This window comes from Nematolebias whitei, chromosome 16 (assembly GCF_014905685.2).
Source record: "Nematolebias whitei isolate Nwh7 chromosome 16, NemWhi1, whole genome shotgun sequence".
NCBI classification, from domain to species: Eukaryota; Metazoa; Chordata; class Actinopteri; order Cyprinodontiformes; family Rivulidae; genus Nematolebias; species Nematolebias whitei.
In genome coordinates, this window is record NC_056513.1 from 10,751,739 (window position 1) to 10,777,903 (window position 26,165).

At 39.8% G+C, this 26,165-nt stretch overlaps 1 protein-coding gene across 1 annotated transcript; it reads right to left on the reverse strand.

The window, feature by feature from the left end:
* Positions 1-1,206: 1,206 nt before the first annotated feature.
* prkacab (protein kinase, cAMP-dependent, catalytic, alpha, genome duplicate b) lies at positions 1,207-25,109 on the reverse strand. Its single transcript, XM_037690178.1, has 11 exons — positions 25,044-25,109; positions 23,504-23,565; positions 19,697-19,825; positions 17,744-17,842; positions 10,453-10,535; positions 10,145-10,271; positions 6,955-7,050; positions 6,440-6,562; positions 3,446-3,505; positions 3,238-3,342; positions 1,207-1,363 (listed from the first exon to the last, which is right to left on the reverse strand). Exons 1-11 carry the CDS (start codon positions 25,087-25,089, stop codon positions 1,238-1,240), a joined length of 1,056 nt encoding a protein of 351 aa, XP_037546106.1. The 5' UTR covers positions 25,090-25,109; the 3' UTR covers positions 1,207-1,237.
* Between the last annotated feature and the right edge of the window lie 1,056 nt (positions 25,110-26,165).

Sequence of the window (26,165 nt, forward strand, 5' to 3'; positions counted from 1 at the left end):
CTAGAGAGTGGGCCTGCCTTGCAAGTGATATGAAGAAAGGAATGCGGGTGAGATGAACACAAAGCACATTATTCAGACTGCCATTCGTACGGGTCAAAGTGCCGAGGACCATCATCCAGAAGCAGTTTGAGGTAGTCTGCCTCAGACGGTCTGTAAGTCAAAGATGGGTCGACTGGTCGATTCATCTCAAATCTCAACTTTGAGTTGAAACAGGAAGTGCTTTTTTTTTTTATCAAAACAAACTTGTCAAGTTAGCAAAAATCTAATCTGGAAGGGAGAACTGTGGAAGACGCCAACTAAAGTCTAAATAGTCCCTTTTGTTCCTTTTTTAAAATTTCAAAACCAAACTTTTAATTCCCAAATCTTGTCGGTAGCAGAGATTTTTACCTGCTGATTCTTGAGCTTCACGTGGATTAATGTCTTTTAAATGATATGTTCAAACCTGAGTTTCCATTATGTCGAGGTGTTTTTCACCAAACTAGTAAAACGGAAATTCCTTTATTCATATTTCTTTATGTGTTAGCATACATGGTTTCAGTGGAGCCACTAGTATCTATTAACATTTAAAAATGAAGTGCTGCAGATATGTACAGTCTGAATATATCAACAATGATAGTAACAATAGATGGAATTATATAATAATCTTTTTTGTGTGTGTATGTCATCTGTCTTTTTGGCCCCTCGTGCCTTAATATTTAAGATACGGGAGAACAAATTCAAATAAAGACTGCAAAACATACGGGCATTTATTCGTGTGTGTGTTTTGCTCACCAAGCAGAGTGTACCTGTTTAAATTGATGATCTACGAGCGTGGACTCGCTGGGCTCGTGTAATGACTGTAACAGATTGGCTGAGTTCTCCATGCCGTGGCACGACGACGAGTGACAGATGAATGAAAGTTTTACAGAAAAAGGGAAGATCTCGGGTGAAAACGTGTAGAGGCAAATTGAAGTACGCGGGGGTTCCTGACACCCATGAAACACAGCCTCGTTATAAAGGGATTCATAAACAAAACAGAATATTAAATAAAAATACAACAAAAATGCAACAGAAAAGGCAACACTGCTGGTTATCAGTCTCCTCTCTCTTTTCCACATCTCTTATTCGTTATGCCCATTTTTTGTCGCTGGTGCTTGTGTTTAGACAGGAGACGATACACTTTTCTAGTGTCTCCCTCTCAACCAGCTTACCTTTGACTATCCCTTACTTCTGTTTTTCCTCACTTGCTCTCTAAAATTTAGAATTCAGCAAACTCCTTGGCACATTTCTCAGTGAAGGAGACACGAATTTCCTCCTCTTCATAGTCGTCGAAGTTGCTGGTGTCGCCAGGTCCTTTGAACTTTGGGACAAACGGAGCTTCCACCTTAAAAAAAACAAACAAAATTGTATTAATAGTAAAGACCCATCAAAAAAACATATCGACTGGATGCAAACAGGGATGGGCAGGGATTTTTGAGAAGTCCAATATAGGCAAACTGAAAGAATCAATGCTAACGTCAAAACCGTGTGCTTTTTATTTACACCGTTGTAGTTTATTTTGAAAGGATTACAAAGTGGAAACTATAGTCACGGCTCATCTTTACTGCCAGAATATAGTAGTCCCTCGATACTTTGCGGTTCGACATTCGTGGACTCACTCTTTCGTGGGTTTTCCAGGCAAGATTGTACACAACACAGGATTGGCTGATTGATGGAAGGCGAGCAACCAGAGCATTGTGCTGAGGGGCGGACTGGCCATCGGGAGCACCGGGACATTTCCCGGTGGCCTGGCCCGCTCAGTGACGCCGAATGGCCCCCTCCTTTATCTTTTTGAGTCTGTCTGTCACAGCAGAGCAGAGACACACAACAGGTTGCGTGCCCGCCTGATGTGTGTCTATGCTCTGCTGTGAAAGACAGCCTCCGAAAGACAAAGGAGGGGGCGGAGTCTGTCTTTCCCCATCGCTGCTGTGGGAGCTGCAGTGAGGCGGATACCAGAGTGAGCGGCATGGATTGTTTATTTAAAATAATCAAGCATGACCCAAACCGAGCCTTTAGTCCCCCCTCAGTAGCTATGTTTACATGTGCAAAATTCTTTGATCGGATTGAAATGTACTCAGATCAAATAATTCAATTGCATCATTTACATTGGCACAATCCGTTCACGACGAGTGTTTACATGCAGCGGAACGTATAGAATAGAAGTACTGACATGCGCAGAGTGGTAAACTTTCCTTAAAAAAAAACACAGAAGAAGTTCTACTTCCATTCTACTTCCGCGATGAACGTAAACAAACCTGAGCGCCCAAAATGGACCCGCGCCAGATTTTTACGACGTGGAGACATTACTGCACTCCCTGATTGATTTACAGGTAAAACAGATCATTTTGATCTCTTTCAAAGTTTCTAGTAGAAATGTTGTTTCGCTTACCGACCAATTTTGCTTCCTTGACATATTAGCATCTAGCTAGTCAGAAATACGTGAGGTAGACATAGATCACACATGCGCAGTCAGGTCAGTTTTCCACAATCGAAAAAAAATGAACAGATTTAGTGTTTACATGCACACCGTTCGGATTATGAATCGGCATAAACCACTCCTCTCATTCGGATTACACATTCATTTGGATCGAGCTGAATCAACAAAGATAATCCAAACGGGGCCTTTACATGACACATTTTATTCCGAATTACTGTTTAATCCGATTACTTATGTCCATGTAAACATAGCTACTAAGCGGGCCAGGCCACCAAGAAATGTCCCGGTGCTCCCGATGGCCAGTCCACCCCTGGCCGCTGATTGGCTCAGTAACCATAGCATCAGTCTGTCTCTCTTTCACTGTGCTCTTTTAGAGCATTTAGAGAGTTTAGAACATGGCACGAGTGTGGGAAAGGTTTATAAAGCCTTAATATAGATATAAATAAATACTAAAATAAATATAACATCCCTACTTTGCGAATTTTCACATATCGTGGGGGTGTCTGGAGTGTAACCCCCATGTTAAATGAGGGACTACTGTACTTGCATACCCCCTGCCACATCTCTCTATTGGACCGGTGAAAATGAAGGAATATAAAGATCTCCAGCGAGCAGAATTACCAGCAGCACATCTCTGTATTCAAGGCTTGTTTCATTGGAGGGTTTTCCAGTTTTATTTGAAGAGAAACTAAATAATTATCGACAAATTTTGAAGCGTGTTTTTGCTGAAAATGCCCATCCACAGAAGCAAGGTCGTGCACAGTCTATGGACAAACGCACACCTTTTTCTGATAAATTGCGATCCAGTCGGTTGTTGCAAACCACTTGTGTCCTTTGATGTCGTTAACTCCGTTTTTCAGATTCCCGTAACGTTTCGTGAGATCCACCTGGAGATGATAGCAACACGTAATTTATTTTAAATCCTGACATCTTGGGGAAAAAAAAACTCACGACACACAAACTCAGAGTGTCTGAGTTACTTGTGCTCACCTGTAAAAGGTTCCTCAGTAGGTCCTTAAGATCTGAACTGAAGTGAGAGGGGAAACGAACCTGCAAGGACAAAGATCGAGGAAAAAAGAAATGAAGAAAGCAGCTTCTGGTAGTTTTCATATACAGTATGTGGTCAGATAAATATTTTGCTTCAACTATTTCTTTTATTTCCTACATTGGTTGCAAAACTCAGATGCTTTTAGAAGAAATCAACAAAGTTCTGTCAGAAAACAGATTTTCTGCCTTCTCTTCTTAACAGAACTGTTTGAGTTTAATTACATTTGTTGTGTAGTTCATGTAATTTGACAGATCTTTAGAGTGGCTGGTTTGCTCTCATATTTTTCTGCTAACACATTGAATTGTGCGACTCCTCCGCCATAAAGGGAAGGCTTTTATCCTTTACGGACTGCTCAAGGTGGATCTTGATTTCCAGTACGATGCTTGGTTGGTTTAAGATGATTCAAAAACATTAATAGAATAAAAAATCCATAGGAAGTCCTAATTTTTTCCTTTTGTTCTAAGAGCGATTGATCTACCTGCAACACTAAAAGGAAAATAGCCCCAAACCATAATTTTACCACCACGATTAACAGTTTGGATTAATTCTCTCATCTTCACTCATCAAATCTAACAGTCCCAGTCAATGGAGACTGTCAATCAAATGAATATATACAGCGAGACTGGAAATCCAGCAGCTTCCTATGAGACATGTCCCTCGGCAGCATTTTATTATCATATGAAACAATTTCTTCTCAGATGAGGATGGTGCTTCGGCTTTGACTTTGACTGTGCACGATGTTTTGTGCACCCAGACTGAAGAAGCCTCCTGGTTCAAGTATTTATAGATGGACTAAGCCTAAATATCTAAACTCTAGACCACTGCATCGTCATGTGTGGTCTAAAGAGCAGATTTTGGCATCAGCAGTAACATTTGCTTTAGAACACTTAAGATGTAATAATTTGTTGCATTTTTTAAAATCAATAATTAGACACTAAAATAAACTGACGTATAAGTTTGATCATTTTTAAAGGGTTTAATTACTGAAAGAACCAAACTAACATAGAATATCTAGATCAGTGGTTCACAAACTGGGGTCCCCAGAACCCCGGGGGTCCGTGAGCCGGTGCTTGGCATTCCACAAAACAAACAAACAAAAAAAAACAACCTGCCCTCTATTAGCGTTCCGGCATCGATCGGTTTACAAATGAAGCCCTGTTTCTTGGTACGACTGCTGCCGTTATGATTCTGTTCAGTTTTCTATAATAACTTAAGTAACAATACATTTGTTGTGCTCATTATGTGAATAGGTAAAAGGTTTAAAGTGGATTTTGATCTGTTATTTTTCTCAAAACTGTAATTTTTGAAAAAGTTGAAATACATTTTTTGTTAATTGAGTGAGTCTTGGATGGAAAATACCCCTTGTTTAAAAGTATAAAAATTGTATTAACGCTATTAAAGAACAGGTCTTAGGTATTTATTTTACATAAATACTTCCATTTCATTAAAGAGACAAGCATTTATGTTTAATAAACATGAGTGTTATGAGGGGGTCCCTGAAACTTGTTCTCTCCTGTAAGGGGTCCCTGAACCCAAAACGTTTGAGAACCCCTGATCTAGATATCGTATTTTTACAAACATGAACCTTTTGCACGTTGAAAAACAAATACGTAAAAACACAAAAACTTTATTTTTGAAACAAACAAAACCTCTCAAATCTGGATGCACATACAAAATGACTTTCTTAGAGGTAGAGCTAAGAAAAGTAATCGATCTGTGCGGCAGTAGAGGACTAAACAGACTGCGTTAAAGCAAACCTAACTCTTGTGTTTTGATTAAGTACGTATTAACACAATAAGAATACAGTAGTCCCTCGCTACTTCGTGGTTCGACTTTCATGGACTCACTCTTTCGCAATTTTTCAAAGTAAGATTGAACAAACAAAAAATTGTGGACGACACGATTGTCAACTTTAATATCACTCACGTGACTGGGACAGTACGGGATACTGTACAGTAAAAAGTTCACGAAAAATAAAATACTTCGGACTGGCGCCGCCATTTTGTAGTTTTCTTTCAATAAGCCTACGCTGTATCTCCGCTCACGACGACTACATTTCCCAGAAGCCAACAGTGCCTGGCCCAGAAGCTCTGTTGCCTTCTGCTGAAATACGTAGAGGGAAAGTTTTGATCTGATCAGAAAAAGTTTGATAGTTATTACAGTGACTTCGGCGCCCAGCGGATTCAGAGAGCTGCATGGAACCCACCGGGAACCAGAGCAGAACCGGAGCAGAACCAGACCTCCAGACTCATCAGTGAATCTGAGGGCTGCTAGCCGCCTTATGTCCGACTTCTCTCAGGAGCTCAGCGGGACGTTTTTTTTTTCATCCAGATTTGGACTCAGTCTGGTCCCGTGCTGTCCATATGAAAGTCCGGCTCCCTCCACAATGCGTTTTGGTGCTCAAGTGTTTCACAGGACTGGAGAAGAACCGGCAGGATAGGTCTGCCGGACCGGAACCGAGTCGCTGTTTCTGCAGAGCTGGTGAGAAAAAATTTGCAGTACTGTGCAGTACATATATGTACTGTATGTTGTTAAAATGATGTAAGTTTTAAGAGTTTAGAACATTATGGGCTTCGTCACTGCAGGGTAGGTCTGCAGAAACAGTACCGAGTCGGACCGGAACCGAGCGGAACTGAGAGATGCTGCCATTCTGCTGAGTAAAATTTAGTAGCTACATATACGTATGTCATTAAAATGACGTAGGTTTAAGAGTTTAGAACATTGCATGAGTGTGGGAAAGCTTGCCTTAATGTATATATAAATAGTAAAATAAATATAACGTCCCTGCTTCGTGGATTTTCACTTATATTGCGGGGTGGGGGTGGGGGGGTGCGTCGGAAACGTAACCGCCATAATAAATGAGGTACTACTGTAAGTTATTACATATTTAGCACAAAATTACACATAATAGCACAAAAGTAATGAGTCAAGCTCACCTTCCCTGATACAATCTTCTCATAGATTTGAATTGGCTGATCGGCAAAAAAAGGTGGATACCCCGCTGCCATCTCATAGACAAGTACACCCAGCGCCCACCAGTCCACCGCCTTGTTGTACCCCTTTGGGGATGAGCAAATGGGGAAAAAAAACCTGGTTATACAACATTAGCATTTGATGAAATTTAAAGGAAAGTTTTAGTTTAAGAATTATTTTCTTCTTTGTTTAATAAATACGTGCGTGACCAGTATCCAACAACAGTCAGAAACATTTACAACACATTACGTTCTTAGCTTTACTGACATATTGTGTGTGTTAATAGGATACGAGATGTAATCATGCTCTAAATGTGTACAACTTATTTAAATAGAATCAAGCCATACCACTTTAAGGTTCATACTAAAGTTACATTACATTCAAATCATTAGGGAAATAAGTGTTTTAATCCTTTTTTATATTGCCAAAAACACATCTTTAAATTGTATTTTATAAAGGTGGAAATATGCTGGGTCACCTTGCTGAGAATAATCTCTGGGGCCAGATATTCTGGGGTGCCACACAGTGTCCAGGTCCGGCCCTTTACACGTTTGGCAAAGCCAAAATCTGTAACCTGACAGAATAAGAGGAAAAAATATATATCAAATAAGACAGATGTTTCCTCAGAAGAGAGCAGAAATGTGTCAGCAGCTGTTATTTCACAAATAACCACAAGAGGGCAGAACAATCATTAGTAGGAGCCAAACAACTGCCAGCACCACTGATCAACCAGACTTTCACCTTTATTTAAAAGCATGCAGTAAAATGTGGAGAAAACACCTTTATAACCAACTATGACTTTGGGAGCCTGTGTTTGAATGACTTTATGGCAAATCGGGGTCAGGAAAATTCCTTTTTATCTAATCACAGCAGTGAATGACGCTGTCCAGACATTTTACAGCCGAGATCAAAAACAACACCAGCTTCAAAGACGGTCATGGTCCGATTCATGAACACAACAGGTTCAGGTTACCAGAGATCATCTTACAGATAGATCGTGGCATCCAACATGTCCTCAGACCACTATCTATCAAATTAATCTATAATTATGTTGACAAATACTACTCTGCCATGAGCCTGTCAACAGACGGCAGAGACAGAGAAATTAAAAAGTGTTTCATGGTCATTCTTGATGTGATGAGCAACACCATCACTACAGACTGACACAGTTACTCTGAACGACACATGTAGACAAACTCCTAAAATGAAAGCAATAACAACTAAATATTATGGGTAAAGTACAAGATAACAATACTTTATGTGAAATAAATACATGTTGATTTGAAGAGGATGTAAAATGGAATTGAAACAGAGGACTTTAGTAAAAACTAAAGCCCGACCGATATATTGATAGGGCCGATATTTTAGGTCGATATGTGTTTGGGGAAATATCGTATCAGTGATAATCGTCCAATTATGCGCCGATATAAACACTTCTAATGTTCACCCATAAAATGCTGGGAACGAGCCGTGTCCTTACTTGTAAATGGGGTAATTGTACAATGTATCCAGCAGAGGGCGCATGCGGACTACTTTTAAACTTTAGCCAGGACAATAAATCTAATGTAGAGGTAAAAATATATATTAGTGTTGTAACATTATCTTTGTTGTCCTCTGTGAAATGCATTGTTTGTCTGAGACCTTAAATTCTCTGGGGGATGGGGGTGGGGGGGTGTCAATACTAATTAGACCTTCACCATAGAGCTGTCATTTCTAACCCAGGTCTGGCCCGACCTGAATTTGGGCCAGGCCATGATAATGTGCTGGATGGGCGGGCCGGGTCGTGTCGGGCTTTTGATTGAGTCAGCGGATCAGCCGCGATCCAATTATATGACAACATGGCTTGCCACACTATCTAATTATATGGCAACCTGGCTTGCCATACACTCACCAGCCGCACGCTGCCATTTCACTGTGAGCTGACTGGCCTTGAAAGAGGTAAAATAAAGTTCAGTTGAGCTTCAGATGGGACTACCGGTAGGCTACTGCCAGGAAGCGATCCATCAAAGCCCAAATGGACGTTCAGCTGCTGCACTCGGCTGATGCGCGCGGCCGATGACCCAAACAGGTGAGGTTCCAAAGCAGATATGTCAGAGCAGGGTCCGTGTCTGAATAATGCAGAAGCAGTGATTTAATGCGCTTTGACAGCCATAAAAGGACAAACACCCCCTCAGCTCCGATCTTCTGTCCCCTTTTATTCAGCCGCGCATGTCCGCTGACCGTTAATAACTATATAAGAAGTTAAAGCTTAATTTAAAAAAAAAATTTTGGGGGGGGGGGGGGGGGGGGTTGGGTTTGGACCTGTAATTACTGTTAATTCATCTGGTCGGTTGGGGTTTGGAAATGATGGCTACGGGCTGGGGCTGGGTTGGATCGGATTTTTTGGGCCCGGATGCAACTCTACTTCCCCATATGTTTAAACAATGAACAGGGAAAGGTGTTTCTTTGTTTGATTTATAGTTTATAGTAACACACGTGATAACTTTACAGTGAATAGTGTAGGATAGGAAACATGAACGCACGTTAGAAAGACTCTTTCAAGACTCTTTCAAGACTTCAAGTGTTAAGTTTAAAAGCAGCTGTTTACTTACATTATTGGGGGTGGACAAAGCTCAAATTTTTTTTATTTTTTTTATCTTCCCCTCCGTTCCATCGGTATTAGCTATAGCCAAAATTTCCATACCAATTGGGCTCTACTAACCTCTGTCAAATTATTCAAAACTTTCTTTAAAGTACTTCCCAATAACCTGTTTCTTTAAACAATTTGTTTACAGAGAACCAGTATTTGGAAACTGCTTTTGAAAATTGTCAAACTATACCTCTTGTGTGATTTGATGAACCATCTGTATATCAGTATATCACTGATCAGCTTCAACCGATCAGATTTAAGAAGTGAAGCCTGGAGATGTACTTCATCTCATACAAGATCAAAAATGAATAGTTCTTCAGTGTCTCTTGTTCCACCTCTTAGGAAGTTCTCAGCACCATATTTTTCAGACTATAAGACGCACTTAAAATCCTTAATTTTTCTCAAAAACCAACAGTGAGCCTTATAATCCGGTGCACCTTATAATCCAAAAAATACGGTATTCCCAGCAAACAATATTTTTATCCAGTTTACGAGTGAATTATTGACATTTATTAACCAAACAAGATATTTATATTCCATTTGACATCACTATTTTCAAGTTTTCTAGATTCTAGGTAGGAGTGTTTAAAGACACAAATAATTATTCAGTTTTTGTTGTACAATAGAGCTTTGGGTCATCGACAACAAAATAAAAACAAAGCTCACAGCAAAACCTCAACATTATTTTTTTTATCAGATAGCTAAAAATGTGTGCCACGAGCCACACACAAAGTCATACATTCCTTAGAGGAGACGCTAAAAAATACAGGTGTATTTTAGCGTCTTCCTGTGCTTTCACACTAAAATCTCTTTACTATGGATTGTGTGAGTATGAAAGGTCAAAAAATGGAATTTAACTAAACAATATTGTAGCTGAGTGAGTGAGTAATTTAAAAATCTAATAAAATACACGGACACGAGTGCAATCTGTACAGTTTAGTGCTTTTTTTTTAAAGGAACTGTCAAATGAAAAGCTCCACCTCTGAATTCACTCCAGGTTTGGTGCAGAGGCTGAGGCGGCTGCAACGGGTTTACTGACCTGGATGTAGCCCTGCTGGTCTATGAGCAGGTTTTCAGGTTTTAAGTCTCTGTAGATCAGGTCCAAAGCGTGCAGGTACTCAAAGGTCAGAACGATCTGAGCGGCATAGAACCGAGCGTGCGGCTCACTGCGAAAACACAAACGTGGCAGAACAGACAGTGAGGAGGGTCGTGGAGATCTGCAAGAATTAGGACTTAACTGATGAAAGTACAGAAAAGAGTAGTCGACAGTTTGAAATGTCTTTTTTTTTTTTTTTAGACATTATTAAACGCCTCTTCCTTTATGTTTCACTGCCCAAAAACACTGACCTAAATCTGCCGATTCTTCGTAGATGGGAGAACATTTCTCCACCTGGTACGTACTCCATCACCATGTAGAGGTTGGTGTTGTCCTGGAAAAGGAAGACCCGAGGTCAGTGTCAATAACGCACACACAGGTATCAATGTGCTTCAGTCAAATAAAGAACATGGATTAAACAAACAACACATGGCAATCAGAGACTCATCCTGAACTAAATGAAAATAAAAAAACATTATTGTTTATAGCAGGGGTGTCAAAAGTGCGGCCATTTTTTTGCCCCGTGAGTGATATTGTGCAGCCCACGACTGCAGTTTAAGAAAAGTATAATTCTGGCCCCTAGTCTTAAGAAACTGATTCAAATAAATTCAACTGTAGCAAATTTTAAGGGTGATATCTTTCTATTTTTTATTTTAACACAAAATTCAAGATAACATGATCTTAAAATTAGAGCCCTGACCGATATATCGGTAGGCCCAATATAACGGTAGGCCCGATATATCGTAGATCCGATATATTGGTAGGCCCGATATATCGTAGACCCAATATATTGGTAGGCCTGATATATCGGGCCTACGATATATCGGTAGGCCCGATATATCGGTAGGCCCGATGTATTGTAGGCCCGATATATCGTAAGCCTGATATATCGGTAGGCCCGATATATCGTAGGCCCGATATATCGTAGGCCCGATACTGTATTTTAGGCTGATACAGGCAATGGGGACATATCAGTATCAGCGATAATTGTCCCATTATGCACTGATATAAACACTTGAAATTTTCACCCCTAAAATTCTGGGAACGAGCTGTAATGTATAAATGGCGTAATTGTACAATTCTATCCAGCAGAGGGTGCATGTGGACTACTATAAAGTCAAAGCCGTGCCATTTGACTCACAGAACAGCTGAAACAGTGAGCAGCTAATTACTGTGTAGCATATTTTGCTAAACACAGCAGGGTCAACCTATTGCAATTTATCTATGAAATAAAATTAAAATTCAACAATAATAAATTATCTTCAATCCTCCAACCAGCTTGTCATTAGCTATGTGCCTCTCAAGTTAGCAAGCTAACGTTAAGATAACTTAGACTATTGCCTTGTAAAACTTTATCCAGACGACTAAATCCAACGTAGAGGTAAAATATTTCAGTGTTAGTAACGTTATCTTTATCGTCCTCAATGAAATGCATTGTTTGTCTGAAATCTTTACTCCTCTGCCAAAAACAAACAAACAAACAAACAAAAAAACCCCAGCTGTGATCAATATTAATTAGGCCTTCACCATACGTGACGGATTGTTTAAACTATTTTTGTAACGCACTTAATAACTTTATGGTGAATAGTGGAGCACAGACATTTTAAACACATGTTAGGAAGACCGTTTCAAGATGTCAAGTGTTAAAACAGGTTTAAAAGTAGTTGTTTACTTTGCAGTGTTTCCCCTACCATTATCAAAGGAGGGCGCCGTGCCTTGTCAACAGAATCGAGCGCCCCACCCACTATGCAGCTCCGCCACTTCCGGACGGGGAGCAGAGATTAGCAGCACATCTCAGACTCCAAACAAATGTAGCGCTAAGCTAACCAATCCCCACCTCCTGCATGATGTAGCGCTCTGCTTCTCTCACCCCCACCCCATTGACAAGAACTCCAGAAATCAAATATTTTCAGCCATTATATCGGTTATTGGCATCAGCAATACCCACAATTTCCATATTGATAGGGCTCTACTTATAATGTGTTATAATTACACAGTTGTTTACGTCTTTACAGAACCACACTTTTTTTTTGTAGTTTCATAGAGAAGGATCACAAACTTTAGTAAGTACCCGTAAAAGGAAATTGGACTTGGTTAAAGGAATTTACATACAGTTTAACAATTGCCAGTACACCACTTGCTTGGAGTGGGGCATCCATAGTGCCAGATGATTTCTGACAAATGTCTCTCTGTTGGGATTTAAACTGTGAACCCACAAAATTTTCACTTTAAGAATCTACCACCAGGTCACACAACCACACTTTAGCTACTTAAAAAATAAATAAAATAAAAAATAAAAGTGACTCATATTTTACTTTTGTTCTTGAGAATAGACTAAAACTTTCCAAACATTGGGAAACAGATCAACAAACCCAACAAATCCAATGAACTGAATGTGTTTTTGTTAATAAGGTAAGTGATTGTGAGGATTTTTAGTTTTGGAACTATGATTTGAAACTCCTTTTACAACAAAATTATTATGCATTTGCTCCTCCATTAAAATATTACGTAATTTAATGAAAAAAAAGCATCTTCTAAGCCATAATTCTAATTATTTTGGCCCCATGAGTATTTTCAACTTGAAAATTTTGGCCTGTGGGTCAAAAAGTTTGGACACTACTGGTCTATATGGTAAGAAGTGGTGACATCTAGTGCTACATTTGCAAACAACTTAATACCGCCCAACAACTCCTAAACTGTGGTGACCAAAAAATCCACTCTAGTGCCAGTGTTCAGTTTGTACCATTTGGGCTACCGTAGAATATAACTTATCAACAAGAATGAGAGGAAGTGAAAGCAGAGTGCAGCGACTCTAGACTAAAATGGTTCATTATAGGATTCTAGCAGCACGATGGCGCAGTTGGTAAAGCTGCCGCCTGTCAACGAGAAGGTCACAGGGTCAAATCCCGGCCGAGGACTTTCCTGGGTGGAGTTTGCATGTTCTCTCCGTGCATGTGTGTGTTTTCTCACAGTACTCCGGTTTCCTCCCAGAGACTAAAAACATGCATGTTAGACTGATTGGTAACTCTAAATGGTCCCTAGGTGTGAGTGAGAGAGTGAATGGTTGTTTGTCTCTATGCGTCCCTGCGATGGACTGGAGACCTGTCCAGGGTGTCCCCCGCCTCTCGCACAGTGACTGTTGGATTTGAGCACCAGTGACCCTTGCAGCCCCAAAAGGAAGAAGCGAGTAAAGTTAATGGATGGATGGATTATAGGATTTTAAATACAAAACTAGGCTTTTAGTTCTACACTAATAAAAGTTGGTTTATGAATATTTTCCATATTTCTGCCAATGGAGCGGTTTACAACTTGAACTGAGCAGATACGGGGAGTGTTTATTGCCTTCTCTTTCACCTGTGTGCAAAACGGCACACATGGATGGTTAATAGGTTTATTTAAGGTGCCAAGAATGTTCAATCCCTGGGAAAACAGGTGCATCTAAACAGCTTAACCTGAATAGGGACATAATTGGCGTTTGCTCCTCATCTAAAGTCTGTGTAAGTTCAAAGTGCTGCTCACGTGGCAGACGCAAAGCGAACTCCTCTCCACTGCTGATGCCACACCTCTTACAGGACTGGTAACAAAAAAGAAGTAATAATAAGGTTACAATCAGGGGCTTCACGTTAAAAAAGCAAGAGATGGTGCTCCCTTGGCTAACACTGAAAATAAGCCTATTATTACTGATAAATAAATTATTTTGAGGCTGATCATAGAGATCTTGTGCCTAAGCCTCACAAAGCCCCACTCAGTGGATCTATCTCCCGCTCCATCCTACCATCACTTGTGAACAAAGCTTTGAACTCCTCAGCCTGAAGCAAAGATTTCTTCTCTACCCAATGGAAGCATTCCATTCCACATTTCCAGTTGAATTTATCAGTCATTTGTAATGGACAACTGTCTGCTGTTTTAACGAAGAATAAGTTGTGCTTTACAGTGACAAATAAACAATGAGTTACCGTGTTGTTCTGAAACTGCCCCTTCAGCTCTTCGTGACATTTTGGCCTCTTTTAGCTGTTACCTTCTGACGGTCAACAGCATCACCTAAAGTAGCAGCAAGCACCAAGGCAAAGTAGCCCAAAACAACAAAGTTAGGAAGTACAGCAGTTTCTGAGCAGCTGCAAAGCCTAAAATTCTCCTCAGGGGTGGCTAGAGACTTAAACATAACTAAATTTCATCAGGCAGGTACAACCGGACTCAGAAGGAAAGATAAAGTCTGTTGGATGTGTAAATTGGGAATTGTTTAATCATAAATTCCCTATTTCAAATAAAAAATATACAATAGCATCACTCAGGGAGTCTGGATTCCACTCCCCCTCCAAAACAGGAGACTAGAGATCTCAAAAAGTCACAAGACTCTTGACATTTTATTTATTTACAGTAATTTATCAAATAAAATATAATTTCTTCTTTGTTTATGGTTTGCTATGTAAATTACAAAGGCTGAGCCTGACATAGTTTTCCAAGGTCTTCATGCACAGATCTCATCAATGTCATATTCCTATCATCTCTTGAAGAACCCAGTTAGGTATTACTTCTAACTTCCAAACGAACAAATGATCAATATGTTGCAGACAGCGACTGAATCGGTAATATAACAGACTTATTAATGATTCTATTAAACTGTAAGTGCATTTCAGACATCATGTAGAGGCATAATGAGTCAAGAAGAGCCTATAAAAAGCAACTGCTCCCAGAGAATATCAAACTATAATGGCTTGTCTGTTACAACAGGAAGTGTAATTGTGACTTAAAAGATATATCTTGGAAAAAGGGTGACACTTTCCTGTGAACACTGATGGTTCGGCTCAGGTGAATAACTGCAGGTTATAACATCAGTTCACAGTGGAAATCATTTCAAATTTAAAACAGTGAGTTTTGATTTTAGATTTACCACAAGTTTATTTTTATATGCAATGACAAACAAATTTCCATCTGATAAGACTATAAAAATGAATCAGATGCTACATATAGAGTCAGGACAGAACAGCTAAGTTTTCCGACAAACCAGGAGGAAAAAGAGAGGTTTTATTGTTTGTTTACAGTTTGGTGCCGGAGGTAAAGGTAGAGTATGAAAAAAATCCCACTCAACAACACTGAGCTCAAGACTTAGCAGCGCTGAGCATCATGAAGATGTACCGTAATTTCTGGACTATTGAGCGCACCCGAATATAAGCCACGCCCACTAAATTAAAATAACAATAATAATTTTGTACATATATAGGCCGCGCTTGTATATAAATCGCGGGAGTCTACGGTGAAACATGAAATATTTAAACAGAAAGTTTTTTAGACTTTTAATTAAGTATGTACAAGTAACATACACAAATATGTACAGTAATTGTTTTTGTTTTAACAGAGTATGTAACATCGTAGGTAAAAATAAATAAATTAATTAATTAATTAATAATAATTTAATAAAAAAATAATGATAATAATGTCATCACAATGCCAGCACTGTATGTTTCCATACAATGGCAAAATTAGAGTCTGCATTTAACCCATCCACCACCAGGTGGTGCAGTGGGCAGCTATTGAAAGCACCCGGGGGGCGTTTTGGGGATGAGGTGTGCTGCCCAGAGACACCACGCGGTATGCAGTGACTGGGGATCGAACCTGACTTTCGGGTTCCAAGCCGGCTGCCCTGCCTCTACACCATCTCGGCCCCCATATACATATGTATATGTATATACACATACATACGTATACATATAGTAGCCCACCAGGAAGTCATTGATCACTAACTTCATCTTCCTCCTGCAGTGGATTTTTTTACACTGATCCACTGTCAGGATCCACTGGAGAACATGAGCAAAAATTGCTCTGCGTGTGCAGCCAGTTTTGGTTAACAATTTCTTGCCACTAGTCATCCAAGCCTCCCACCGAGCTCAAAGTGCCACATCAATGCACGATTCACTTATTTTGAGTGGCTGCAAATACTTTGTTGTGTTGGGGGCACAACAGGGAGGGGAGGCGAGAACGGGGGTGGGGAGACGAAGTTTCGAAACGAGCGCCTGGGTGTGACGAGGCTAAATGTTTTGGAGGCATGAAGCTCGTTAGCCCGTCAAAAAAATATATATTTTTCTTTAATCCATAAATTAGCAGCAGCATTGAATAAGCCGCTGTTGTTCAAAGCGTGTGAAAAAAGTAGCAGCTTACAGTCCGGAAATTACGGTATGTGGTGGTCGTTTAGCTAAATAACAGCCAACAGATTTGGCACAATTGCGATGAGCAAAAACTTTTCTGACAACAAAAAACTGGTTACTTTTAATGTGGACCACCTTAAGGCAGTACCTTACTGGACAGCAATTGCTGGAGAATAGTTGGAGACTTAAAATTGACAATAATGTGAGAAAATAAAAAGCATATTTTCCGTTGCAGAGGCACTGAATTTCGAATGTTTGCAACCAGCAAGTTTCACATAGTGTTTGGTGCCTCCAGTTTTTTGAAAATACCAACAAATTTTTGTGCATGGCTTGCAAAACTGTATTCTAGACCGTGCACATGCACACCTGCACCTACATTATACCTGCCTAGGGCTCACTTTGTTACCATCTTGGTGGCTGCCCCCACATTTACAATCTGATCTCCTGGGGTACACTTTTCAAATAAAGATTAGCAGCAAGAAGGGTTTGAGATGAGTTTGATACGCCCACAACGACTGAGGATTTTCATAAAAAAATGTGTTGTACCAATAGTTTTGTGTGTACAGTAGTCCCTCATTTATCGCAAGGGATCCGTACCCTGAAGTCCCGCGATAAGTGAAAAACCGTGAAGTAGGAATAGTTGTATAAGTTGTATATATATATGTATATATATATATATATATATATATAAAGGCGATTTAAACCCTTCCCACACTCTTGCAATATTCTAAACAACTCTAAAGCTCTAAAAGAGCACAGAATGTCAAAATTTCAGCTCCCTGCCTCCTCTGCTCTCAGCCACCTGCAAGCACTCTTGGCCACGCCCACTTCCCAGCTCTGCACGGAGAACAGCTGATCAGCTGCAGCAGGAAGCATATCCTGCAGAACGGGCTGCACAAAGGTGCAGCAGGTGCTAAATAATTTCAAACAATTCACTTTAAATAAAAATTCCATATCGATCGTGCGGCTCATCCATCAGTCAGCCAACTGTGTGTCATGTCCAATCTTATTTTGAAAAACCACGACAGCGTGAGTCCGCGAAAAGTGAACCGCTAAGTAGCGAGGAACTACTGTACAGAGTCTGCCTGGACCAATACATTTTAAATTAACTGCAACGTTTTTCATGCATGGGGTTTAATCAGTCTACAGTTACAGAATAATGTTGCAGACCTATCTTGTTGTTCTGCTTTGTCTGGGGTGGGACATCCAAATGTGTGAATAGTCAGCAGGCCGAGCGGATACATTTCTTTTTACATCAAACAGGCCATGTGAGCAAGCAGATGCAGAAACTATTAATTAGCCTTTAAAAGGTGAAATGATGGCTGAGGTGAAAAACAAAAACTCAAACTTGTCACACGTGTCAATACGCATCCACTGCAGCAGGAAAAGTGGTCCGTACCTTGAAGGAATACTCTAACCGCACGAGGAAAGGAAAGGTGACAGCCTGAAGAATCCTCTTCTCGTTTAGAGTGTGCTCTATCTGCTTGAGCTTCACCACCTGCAGGGCGACGCACACAGGAACATAAGAAGTTTTGTTTTCTTCAAATAAAAGAATGATGAAAGTTCATGTGAATATTAACAAAAAGAACCCACTTTTTTTTTGTCAAAAGCAGAATTAATAACATTAACATCGTCACACCGACAGTTAAAGCCCAGTTCAGTTTTCAGCTTTTTATCTTTAGAAAAGGTTTTAAAAAACTGTGAAGTAAAACAACAACAAATGACGCATTAATCATCAAATTCCTTTGATCATTACTTCAATTTAAATGAAATAAGCAAACCTTGAAGGTACAGGCTTCAAACAACGATATTATGTGACGTGTTAACCCTCAGACAACATGTTGGGTATGACTCTCAGCTACTACTACGCCAAATTTAACCCCAATATATGTCAAGCTGACTGAATAATAACTATTTTTGTGTTTGCTGAGGTCAGTCAGCAGTGGGGGCCATCAAGTTGACTCCAAAAGTCAATCAGTTGTAGATGTCCATCCACTCACTACATTCTGAGAGTTTCAATAAAATCCATCCAGCAGTTCATAATTTATTTTGCTAACAGACACAAACAATCGCACACAAACACAATTATGATTGCTTACTTTTCACGACAACAAGCAACAAAAACAAACATTTAGAGATCAGCATAAATGTATCGTATAGTTAGAAATAGACATATAAATTCACCAACAATTTTAACTGACCTACAATACTGTATATTGACCACTTAAAAAAAAAAAAATATATATATATATATATATATATATATATATATATTCACTTACCAAGTAGGAGAAAGAAGATGCTGCTACAACCAGCTTACCTTAACCCACAATGACCTTCTAAATATTATTTTTAATTGTACAAGATCTTTTAAAGGTCGTGGATTTATGTTAAGTTGGGCATCAATTGTTATAGTTTGTTAAATAAATTAAAAATAAATAAACACCCATTGACCAAAAAGTTGAAAATAAATACATAAATAAAAATCTGTGTTGTGTATATCAGCCATCGGCTGCTCTGATTTCCAAAGCAAATATCATATCTAACAATATGTAATTATAGTTGAACAGCACATTTACAAAAAAATAAAAAAAAGCTCATATTAGTTTAAGAAGTACAAGTTATTTAGTTTGCTTTTTTCCCTCTCAGATATTCTTCAAACTGTAAATCTTTGTTAAATAAAAAACCTGATTTTGATTTTAATGTTCATGGAATTAACTTCAGTGCACGGTGAACAATCACACAACACATATTCATCATTTATCCAACCATCCGTACGTCTATCCATAATTAACCTAACGTGCATGCGTTTGCTCACGCATGCACGAGAAGGACATGCAAGCGTCGTTCGCACAGAAAGGCTCCAGTCTGGGAGGCAATTCTGTGACGTTCTCTCTGAGAGGCGACACCTCTAACCGCTGCGCCTCTGTCCCACCAATCCCAAGTTCAGCAGGAGATATGAACAGTCAACTGTTGAGTTTGTGGTTAATTTGAACGGATTGAGCTTGTGTTGAAAATCTGCTTATTTCTTAACATCTATGAATGTTATTGATATGAGGGGAAACGCAGGGCCACAGTTTTAGTCTAAATTGCTGTACTTGCAGCAATCTGTATAAAGACAACTCCAGATGATGCGTATTTTAGCACAAGTGGGTTCAGATCAAGCTTGCACCTGGATATGATAGCTCCAGTCCTTTCATAGCATCCATACATGACTTGATTGAGCTGCATTGTCAACGTTTTTATGTATTTTTTAAAGATCATCCAGCAGAAACATTAACCATGAGTTTCCCTCAACAAAAGCACAGTTTAAACATGTCTGTGAACCTTAAAACTCCTGGCCCAGACTAACCTTTTGCTTATTGAGGATCTTCATGGCATAATGCTGTCCTGTTTCTCTGTGCTTCACCAGCATAACTCGTCCAAACGAGCCCGTGCCCAGGGTTTTCAACCTCTCGAACTGCTCCAGGCTAGAAGTGTTCTGAAAACAAAAACCCCGGCGGTTACTTAGCACATTCTTGTGAACGCAGGAACACCAGGAGTCACGTTGCAACAGGTGAATATTTAATTTCAAATAGTCTTAGGCACATCGTTAATCTTCGAGTTGAACGAGCAACATGCGCTGTAATAAATGCAATGCATCAGCGTGCCAGCAATTACAATCATTTTATGATCTACCGTAATTTCCGGTGTATAAGCTGCTATTTTTTTCACACGCTTTGGACAACGCAGCTTATACAATGCCGCGGCTAATTTATGATTTAAAAAAAAAAAATTAAATTTACTTTTGTAATTTTTACGGTAATTTTTTTTTCATGGGGTTAACAAGCTTCCTGCCACCAAAAACATTATTTACCGGTAGCTTTGTCACACCTTTGTCACGGAAGTGGAAAATTCCATCAGAATTTTTTATTTTTTTTACCAGCTGTGTTAAAGACAATGTTCAGAAAAGAAAAAATAATAATTTACCGTACTGTACGTAGCTTATTTTGTGTATGTTACTGGTACATATTCAAGTAAAAGTTTTAAAAAATCTTTCTGTGTACGGTAAATATCGCTCACCGCGAGAGAGAAGGAGGGGGGGATTTCCCCGTGAGTCATGTGACTCGTGTCACTCTGGCTGCAGAGCAGGAGTTTAAATTTATTTATATACCTGTATAGCACTTTAAAAACAGCAGTTGTTTCCAAACTGCTTAACAATAAAAATCAATGGCAGTAATTTAACGAACATTTACTGTAACGTAGTATTTTACCGGTACGTATTAGGCTGTGGTTGACTGCTGGTCACATGACCTCAGGTAGGGATTGTGGATAACATTTACCGGTATGTTCATTTTTTTTTACATTTTTGGTTACGTAGGTTTTAGCATTGTTTTCTCCAGTGATTCTAGGGATGCACGATATTGGATTTTTGGCCAATATCCGAAATGTTAAAACTTATTTGGCTGATAACCGATATCAATACCGAGATTTTCCCCCCTAGACCTACTTACAGAGACTACATAGCTTTCTGCTACCAAATGCAGATGACACAAAGGGGGCTGAAAATGATGTAACACTTCAACTTGGATTATGTTTACTCTCTCTAACACGACAACACTCGAACAGTGTAAATTTGTAAATTTTCACAAATCTAAACTCAACCTGTTCACAAGTGAAAAGTAGTAGTGTATTAATATATATACTTGACAGTTTCTTAAATTAAAAATTAAGTTAAAACAGAAGCCTTTCATATCGGTGAGTTATTTTGATGGAATGGCCAATGTCCAATATTTAACTTTATCGCCAATATTGGCCGATATCGGTACCATGCCGATAATATCGTGCATCCCTAATGAATACCGGTAGTGTGTTCTTAGACTAGCTTTTCTGTTCATTCAGTAGGTTGTAGGTTACCGTATTGAATAGAGTAACCACAAGTCAGAAAGGGTGTTATCATGAAGACCTGTGAGGAACACACAAACTAGTCTATGAAACGCCATCTGGTTTCTATCTAGTAAACATTCTATAAGGAAGTGTGTACAGTTTCTGATATTAAAATGTGGATACCTGTGGCTTATACACAAGCGCGGCTTATTTATGTACAAAGTTGCATTTTATTTTACATTTAGTGTGCGCGGCTTATAGTCAGGTGCATTCTATAGACTGGAAATTATGGTACATGATATTTTGTTTACAGGATGAAACTTAAGTGAGCACAGCAGGTTATTAATAGTGAACTTTTTGAATGAGTATAAACTCTGTATTTAATACTATTATTGTTTGCACTAAACTTGTGAAAATTCAATCCTGATTGAGACCTACGTAGCAATATTGTCTATTACGAAAAAAATGCATTTGTGTTAGTTTTCATAACTTCCTCAGTCGGGATAAAATATCCTTCCTTCTCGTTTTTCCACTTCTTAAAAATCATTTTAAATATTTAACATGAAATTTTATTTTATTCAATTTATGTATCTTTTTAGCCTAGTAATATTAACTTTTACCCTTTGTCACCTACTCCCAACATGCAAGTGAGGTTCACTAAAGGCTAACAAATACCAAAAACTGTAGCTACAAAATCACAGCAACGCATCTAAATGAGGCGTATATATAAGAAAATAACAAATATGTACATTTTTGATGAAACATGGCATTTTTTATGATGCAAAGAGAAGACTGTATAATAGACTATCAGAACAAACAATGACTTATTATTGAGTGTGAAGATTATTATTGTGCATATTATTATTGGCCTGAATCTCAGCCACAAAACCTGACTGACATTCTGTGTTCAGTGCCGTTTAGAATAAAATGAATGTTAAAAAGTCCTTGGTGGAATTATTTAGCGTTGCAGTGGTTTGTCTTCCATTCTGGAAGAGTTTCTCCACTGGCTTCCTATTAAATGTATAGATTATAGGGATGCACGATATTATCGGCATGGTAGCGGTATCGGCCGATATTAGCGTTAAAGTTCAATATCGGCCATTCCATCAAAATAACTCACCGATATAAAAGGTGCCGTTTTTGTATGAGAACCCAATGACAAGGATGCCTGCAGCGGCAGAACAACGTGATGACGTCACGTGCGCCTACCTGATCTGATCACGGCGAAGAAAAAAAAAAGTCAAAATGCCGGCGGTGTGGAAGGTTTTTTTCATTGATAATGTCGGATTCTGAAAATTTGTGGACTACGTTGAGCCTCGCTACATCGTCCCCAGTCGGAGATATTTTTCCGACGTAGCCTTATCCGAGTTACACGCCGTCGTTTCCGACGTCATTGAGAAGCTAATAGCCGATAGCACTGGGGTGAGTTTTACCACAGACATCAAGTGTTAGCCCCGTTAGCATGATTAGTTTTACGGCACAATGGATAGACAAAAACTTTGAACTTAAAAAGTCTGTCCTTCATGCACAGGAGTGCAGAGGATCCCACACTGCAGCTATAGGAACCTGGAACAAGCCTCCACAAGTGAGACAGCATCGCAGGTGACTAATGCTAATAAATAACATTTAATATTTTTCATTTAATATAAGTTAAAGTGCTATGCATATCATATAGCTGTTACTGAATATATGTCACCAGCTCTTACAGCTGTTACACAATTTTTGTAGCAAATAAGCCTAAATAAGAAGACTATGTTCTGACAAAGGAAAGTATATAAAATATCAATCGGCCAAATAAGTTTTAACATATCGGCCAAAAATCCAATATTGTGCATCCCTAATAGAATATTTAAAAAATATTCTGTTTGTTGATACAGCTTCATATGACCAGGCCCCTGAATATTTTATCCAAACATATCCGCCCCAAATTACACTCTAGATATCTTAGATTATCTAAACTGGTTTTTTTTTTTATGTTTCTTGCTCCATAATCCAGACGAGTTAGTAAGATTATGTCTTTGCTGTCAAAACTGTGGAAACGCCTACTTGCTTTATTTGGATTTCAATAGCAATAAATAAACATTCTATTTATTAGAGAAGCTATATTATTAGTATTGTAAAGTTTGTCTTAAATCTAAACTTACATTAAGTATGGTGGGTGGAAGTCGAACTGAAGGCAGCAGACCTCATAAACACATGAAGACGTGTATAAAAATTACGTTTTTTTCTAATCAAATGTATTCAAATGTTTAGTATTTGGACATCAACTTTCTCTGCATCGAAGTTCACTGACCTGTGCAGGATTCTCCCACTTCTTGAGGAAGTCCTCTTTGGCTTTAGCAAGGAATTCCTTGACTGTCGGAGTAGAGAAAACACCAGAGATTTCATGGAACGGGGGCTTTAACGAGCCGTAAGCACAGATAATGACAGAAACTACAAAATGTACAAGATACTTTCTGAAGTTAGCTGGACAGAGCAGTAGCTGAATTCCTTACGGCTGCAGAGCTACTGACGTTCACCTCACAACCCAACAAGACACGAACAGCAACGTGGTCAATCCAAGCCTCACATTATTTGCATCTATCCACTAGTGCAGACTCAGTTAGGGTACTTAACTATTCACAACAAATGACCTAAAAGGAGACGTTTTTTTTTTTTAGTCAGTGAATTGTTGCTTTTAATTTTAAGGTGAATGTTGCTCATGTTTTCAATATTTATGATTATTCGGGTGTTATTCCCGTGAGAATAGCTCCTTCTGATGATCTCGATGCATACAATGCAACCCTCTGGGCATTAAAAACATCTAGTTGTCTTTCTCCAAGTTTCGTTGAGTCAGCGTTCACAGTTTCTCTGTTAATGTTTCTTCAGACTGTAACCACTTTAGCATGCTGTCAACTTTAACCATTCAAAACCGTCAGGACTTTTGGCTATATATATTTTTTTTCCTCATAAAATACATTGAAATCCTTAAAAAACCTGCTCTTTGAAATCTATTTCAGATGATAACTTTGGAATTTCAACTTCTGTTCAGATACCTTTAAGATGCAGTTTTTTTGGTGTTTTTTAAGCTTTTAGCTTCTGTCCATGCTTGATTTAACTTTCAACGTTCAATTTCAACTTGAGCAAATTTCTGCAAACTTTCTGCAAACATGCAACCTTCTCTAGTTGGACCAGTTAAATATAAAACTTAACGAACGATCATAAATAAAAGCGACAACAGTCTTGCAAACTCTGCCAGCATGCATGTGCATGATACAAAATACATTGTAGTTTCAGACACAACGACAAAAACTAAAGTCCAAATAAATGTCCTCTTTGACATGTGCTCAACATCAAGGCATCTCCTCCTTCTGTCCAGCAGTAATCTTGCATTTCGCAGACAGAACAAGATCTTCTATTATTGGCTCAACCAAACGAAATAACAAGTGTCAACATTATCTCTCTCCAAAGAGCAACAGGCACAGAGTGTTCAGGAAACATCTGACACATAGCTTGTTTCCTTGCCAAGATCTGAGTGGAGGAAGTGAAGATGCCAAGATGACTGCAGCTTACAAATGCTCCTGGGTGTTTTCTACAGCTCATATAAATAATATGACTTCAGCCTGCTCCATGGCAGCTTTGCATGCCCAGTCCACCAGTGATCCTGGTTTACAGATCTCAACAATGCCCCTGATGTGACTGCGTATTATGGAGGGGTTCTTGGCAAAGAGGATCGTGATGAAGGCACCAGGGACAGGCCGCGAACACGGCAGGTTTCGTGCAGCTAACCTCGCCTGCTGTGTCACGTTGTGTGATCGTGAGGATGCAACATCAGATCTGATCTGGGTACCCACCGCTTTCCATCTCGTTGCCTTTTCTTGCCGTGGGCGCGTTGCCCATGATGACAAGCTGTCAACTGGCAATCCGTGGCTTTCGGCCGCCCTGCAGCCTCCTCGAGCCGGTAACCTCGATAAGATGTGCCGGTGGACGGTGTTTCCTGAATCCAGCGGTGCGGAGCGTCAACTCCGAGGTCTGGCTCTTCTGCTAGCCGGACAGCTGCTGTTAATGCGGGTTATATACGAGGCGGGTCCGGTCCATCCACCGTACACCAAAATATGGTTTTAAATCCAACAGAAGGAGCTTCGCCGGACCGCCAGGCCGAGCTCGGTGCAGCTGGCCTGAACGCGGAGGAGACGGTCTCCGCCTGACCCTCCTTCCTCGCTTGCAGCCCCCGCCGAACGCGCGAGCCCCCTCCCCGGCTCCCTACCTCTCTCCGCAGCCCGAAAAGACAACCGCTACCAGAAGCGAGGATGCGGTATTCTCATTCCAAAGCGTTTCACTTTCCGTCAACGAGCCCAGCTCCTAAAAATAAAATTCTACCTCGGCGGGGTCCGACAGCGACGGGTTTTCACCCAAATCAACATCGGCCCCCCGTAGCCTCGGAGACCAGCGAGATGACGGAACTACAGCGGAGTAAACGTCCCGCCCACTCGCGAAGAACCGGAGTTGATTGACAGCTTAGCCTAGACTGCTGATTGGCCAGTTTACAAAGGCTGCTAGCAATACCTTGCGCTGATTGGTGAGTTGTGGCATCAATCACAACCGTGCCGTCCTACCGCCCTACACAAAGTGAACGAGAGAAACGTCACAGATTATTTTCCTCGCGACAACGAAAACGCCCACTTTCTTCGATTCTCGTCTCTCATTGGCTGAATGAGCACGAACCGTGGGAATCTCAGTGAATGTGGTGATGTTTATTGGCTGTCACTTGTGATTGACAGTAATGCTTCCCTTAAAAAAAACAAAAACTCCACCCCCCTCTTTCCCGCTGCCGGGCGACTGATACACGTTTGGCTGAGTGACGTCAACCGTGAGCTATTTTTAGAAATGTTGGTCAGAATTTAACGCGCGCGCGCAGCGCAGTGTGGCAGAAGACATCCAAACATTTCGAATATGTTTTTTTTTTTTTTTTTTTT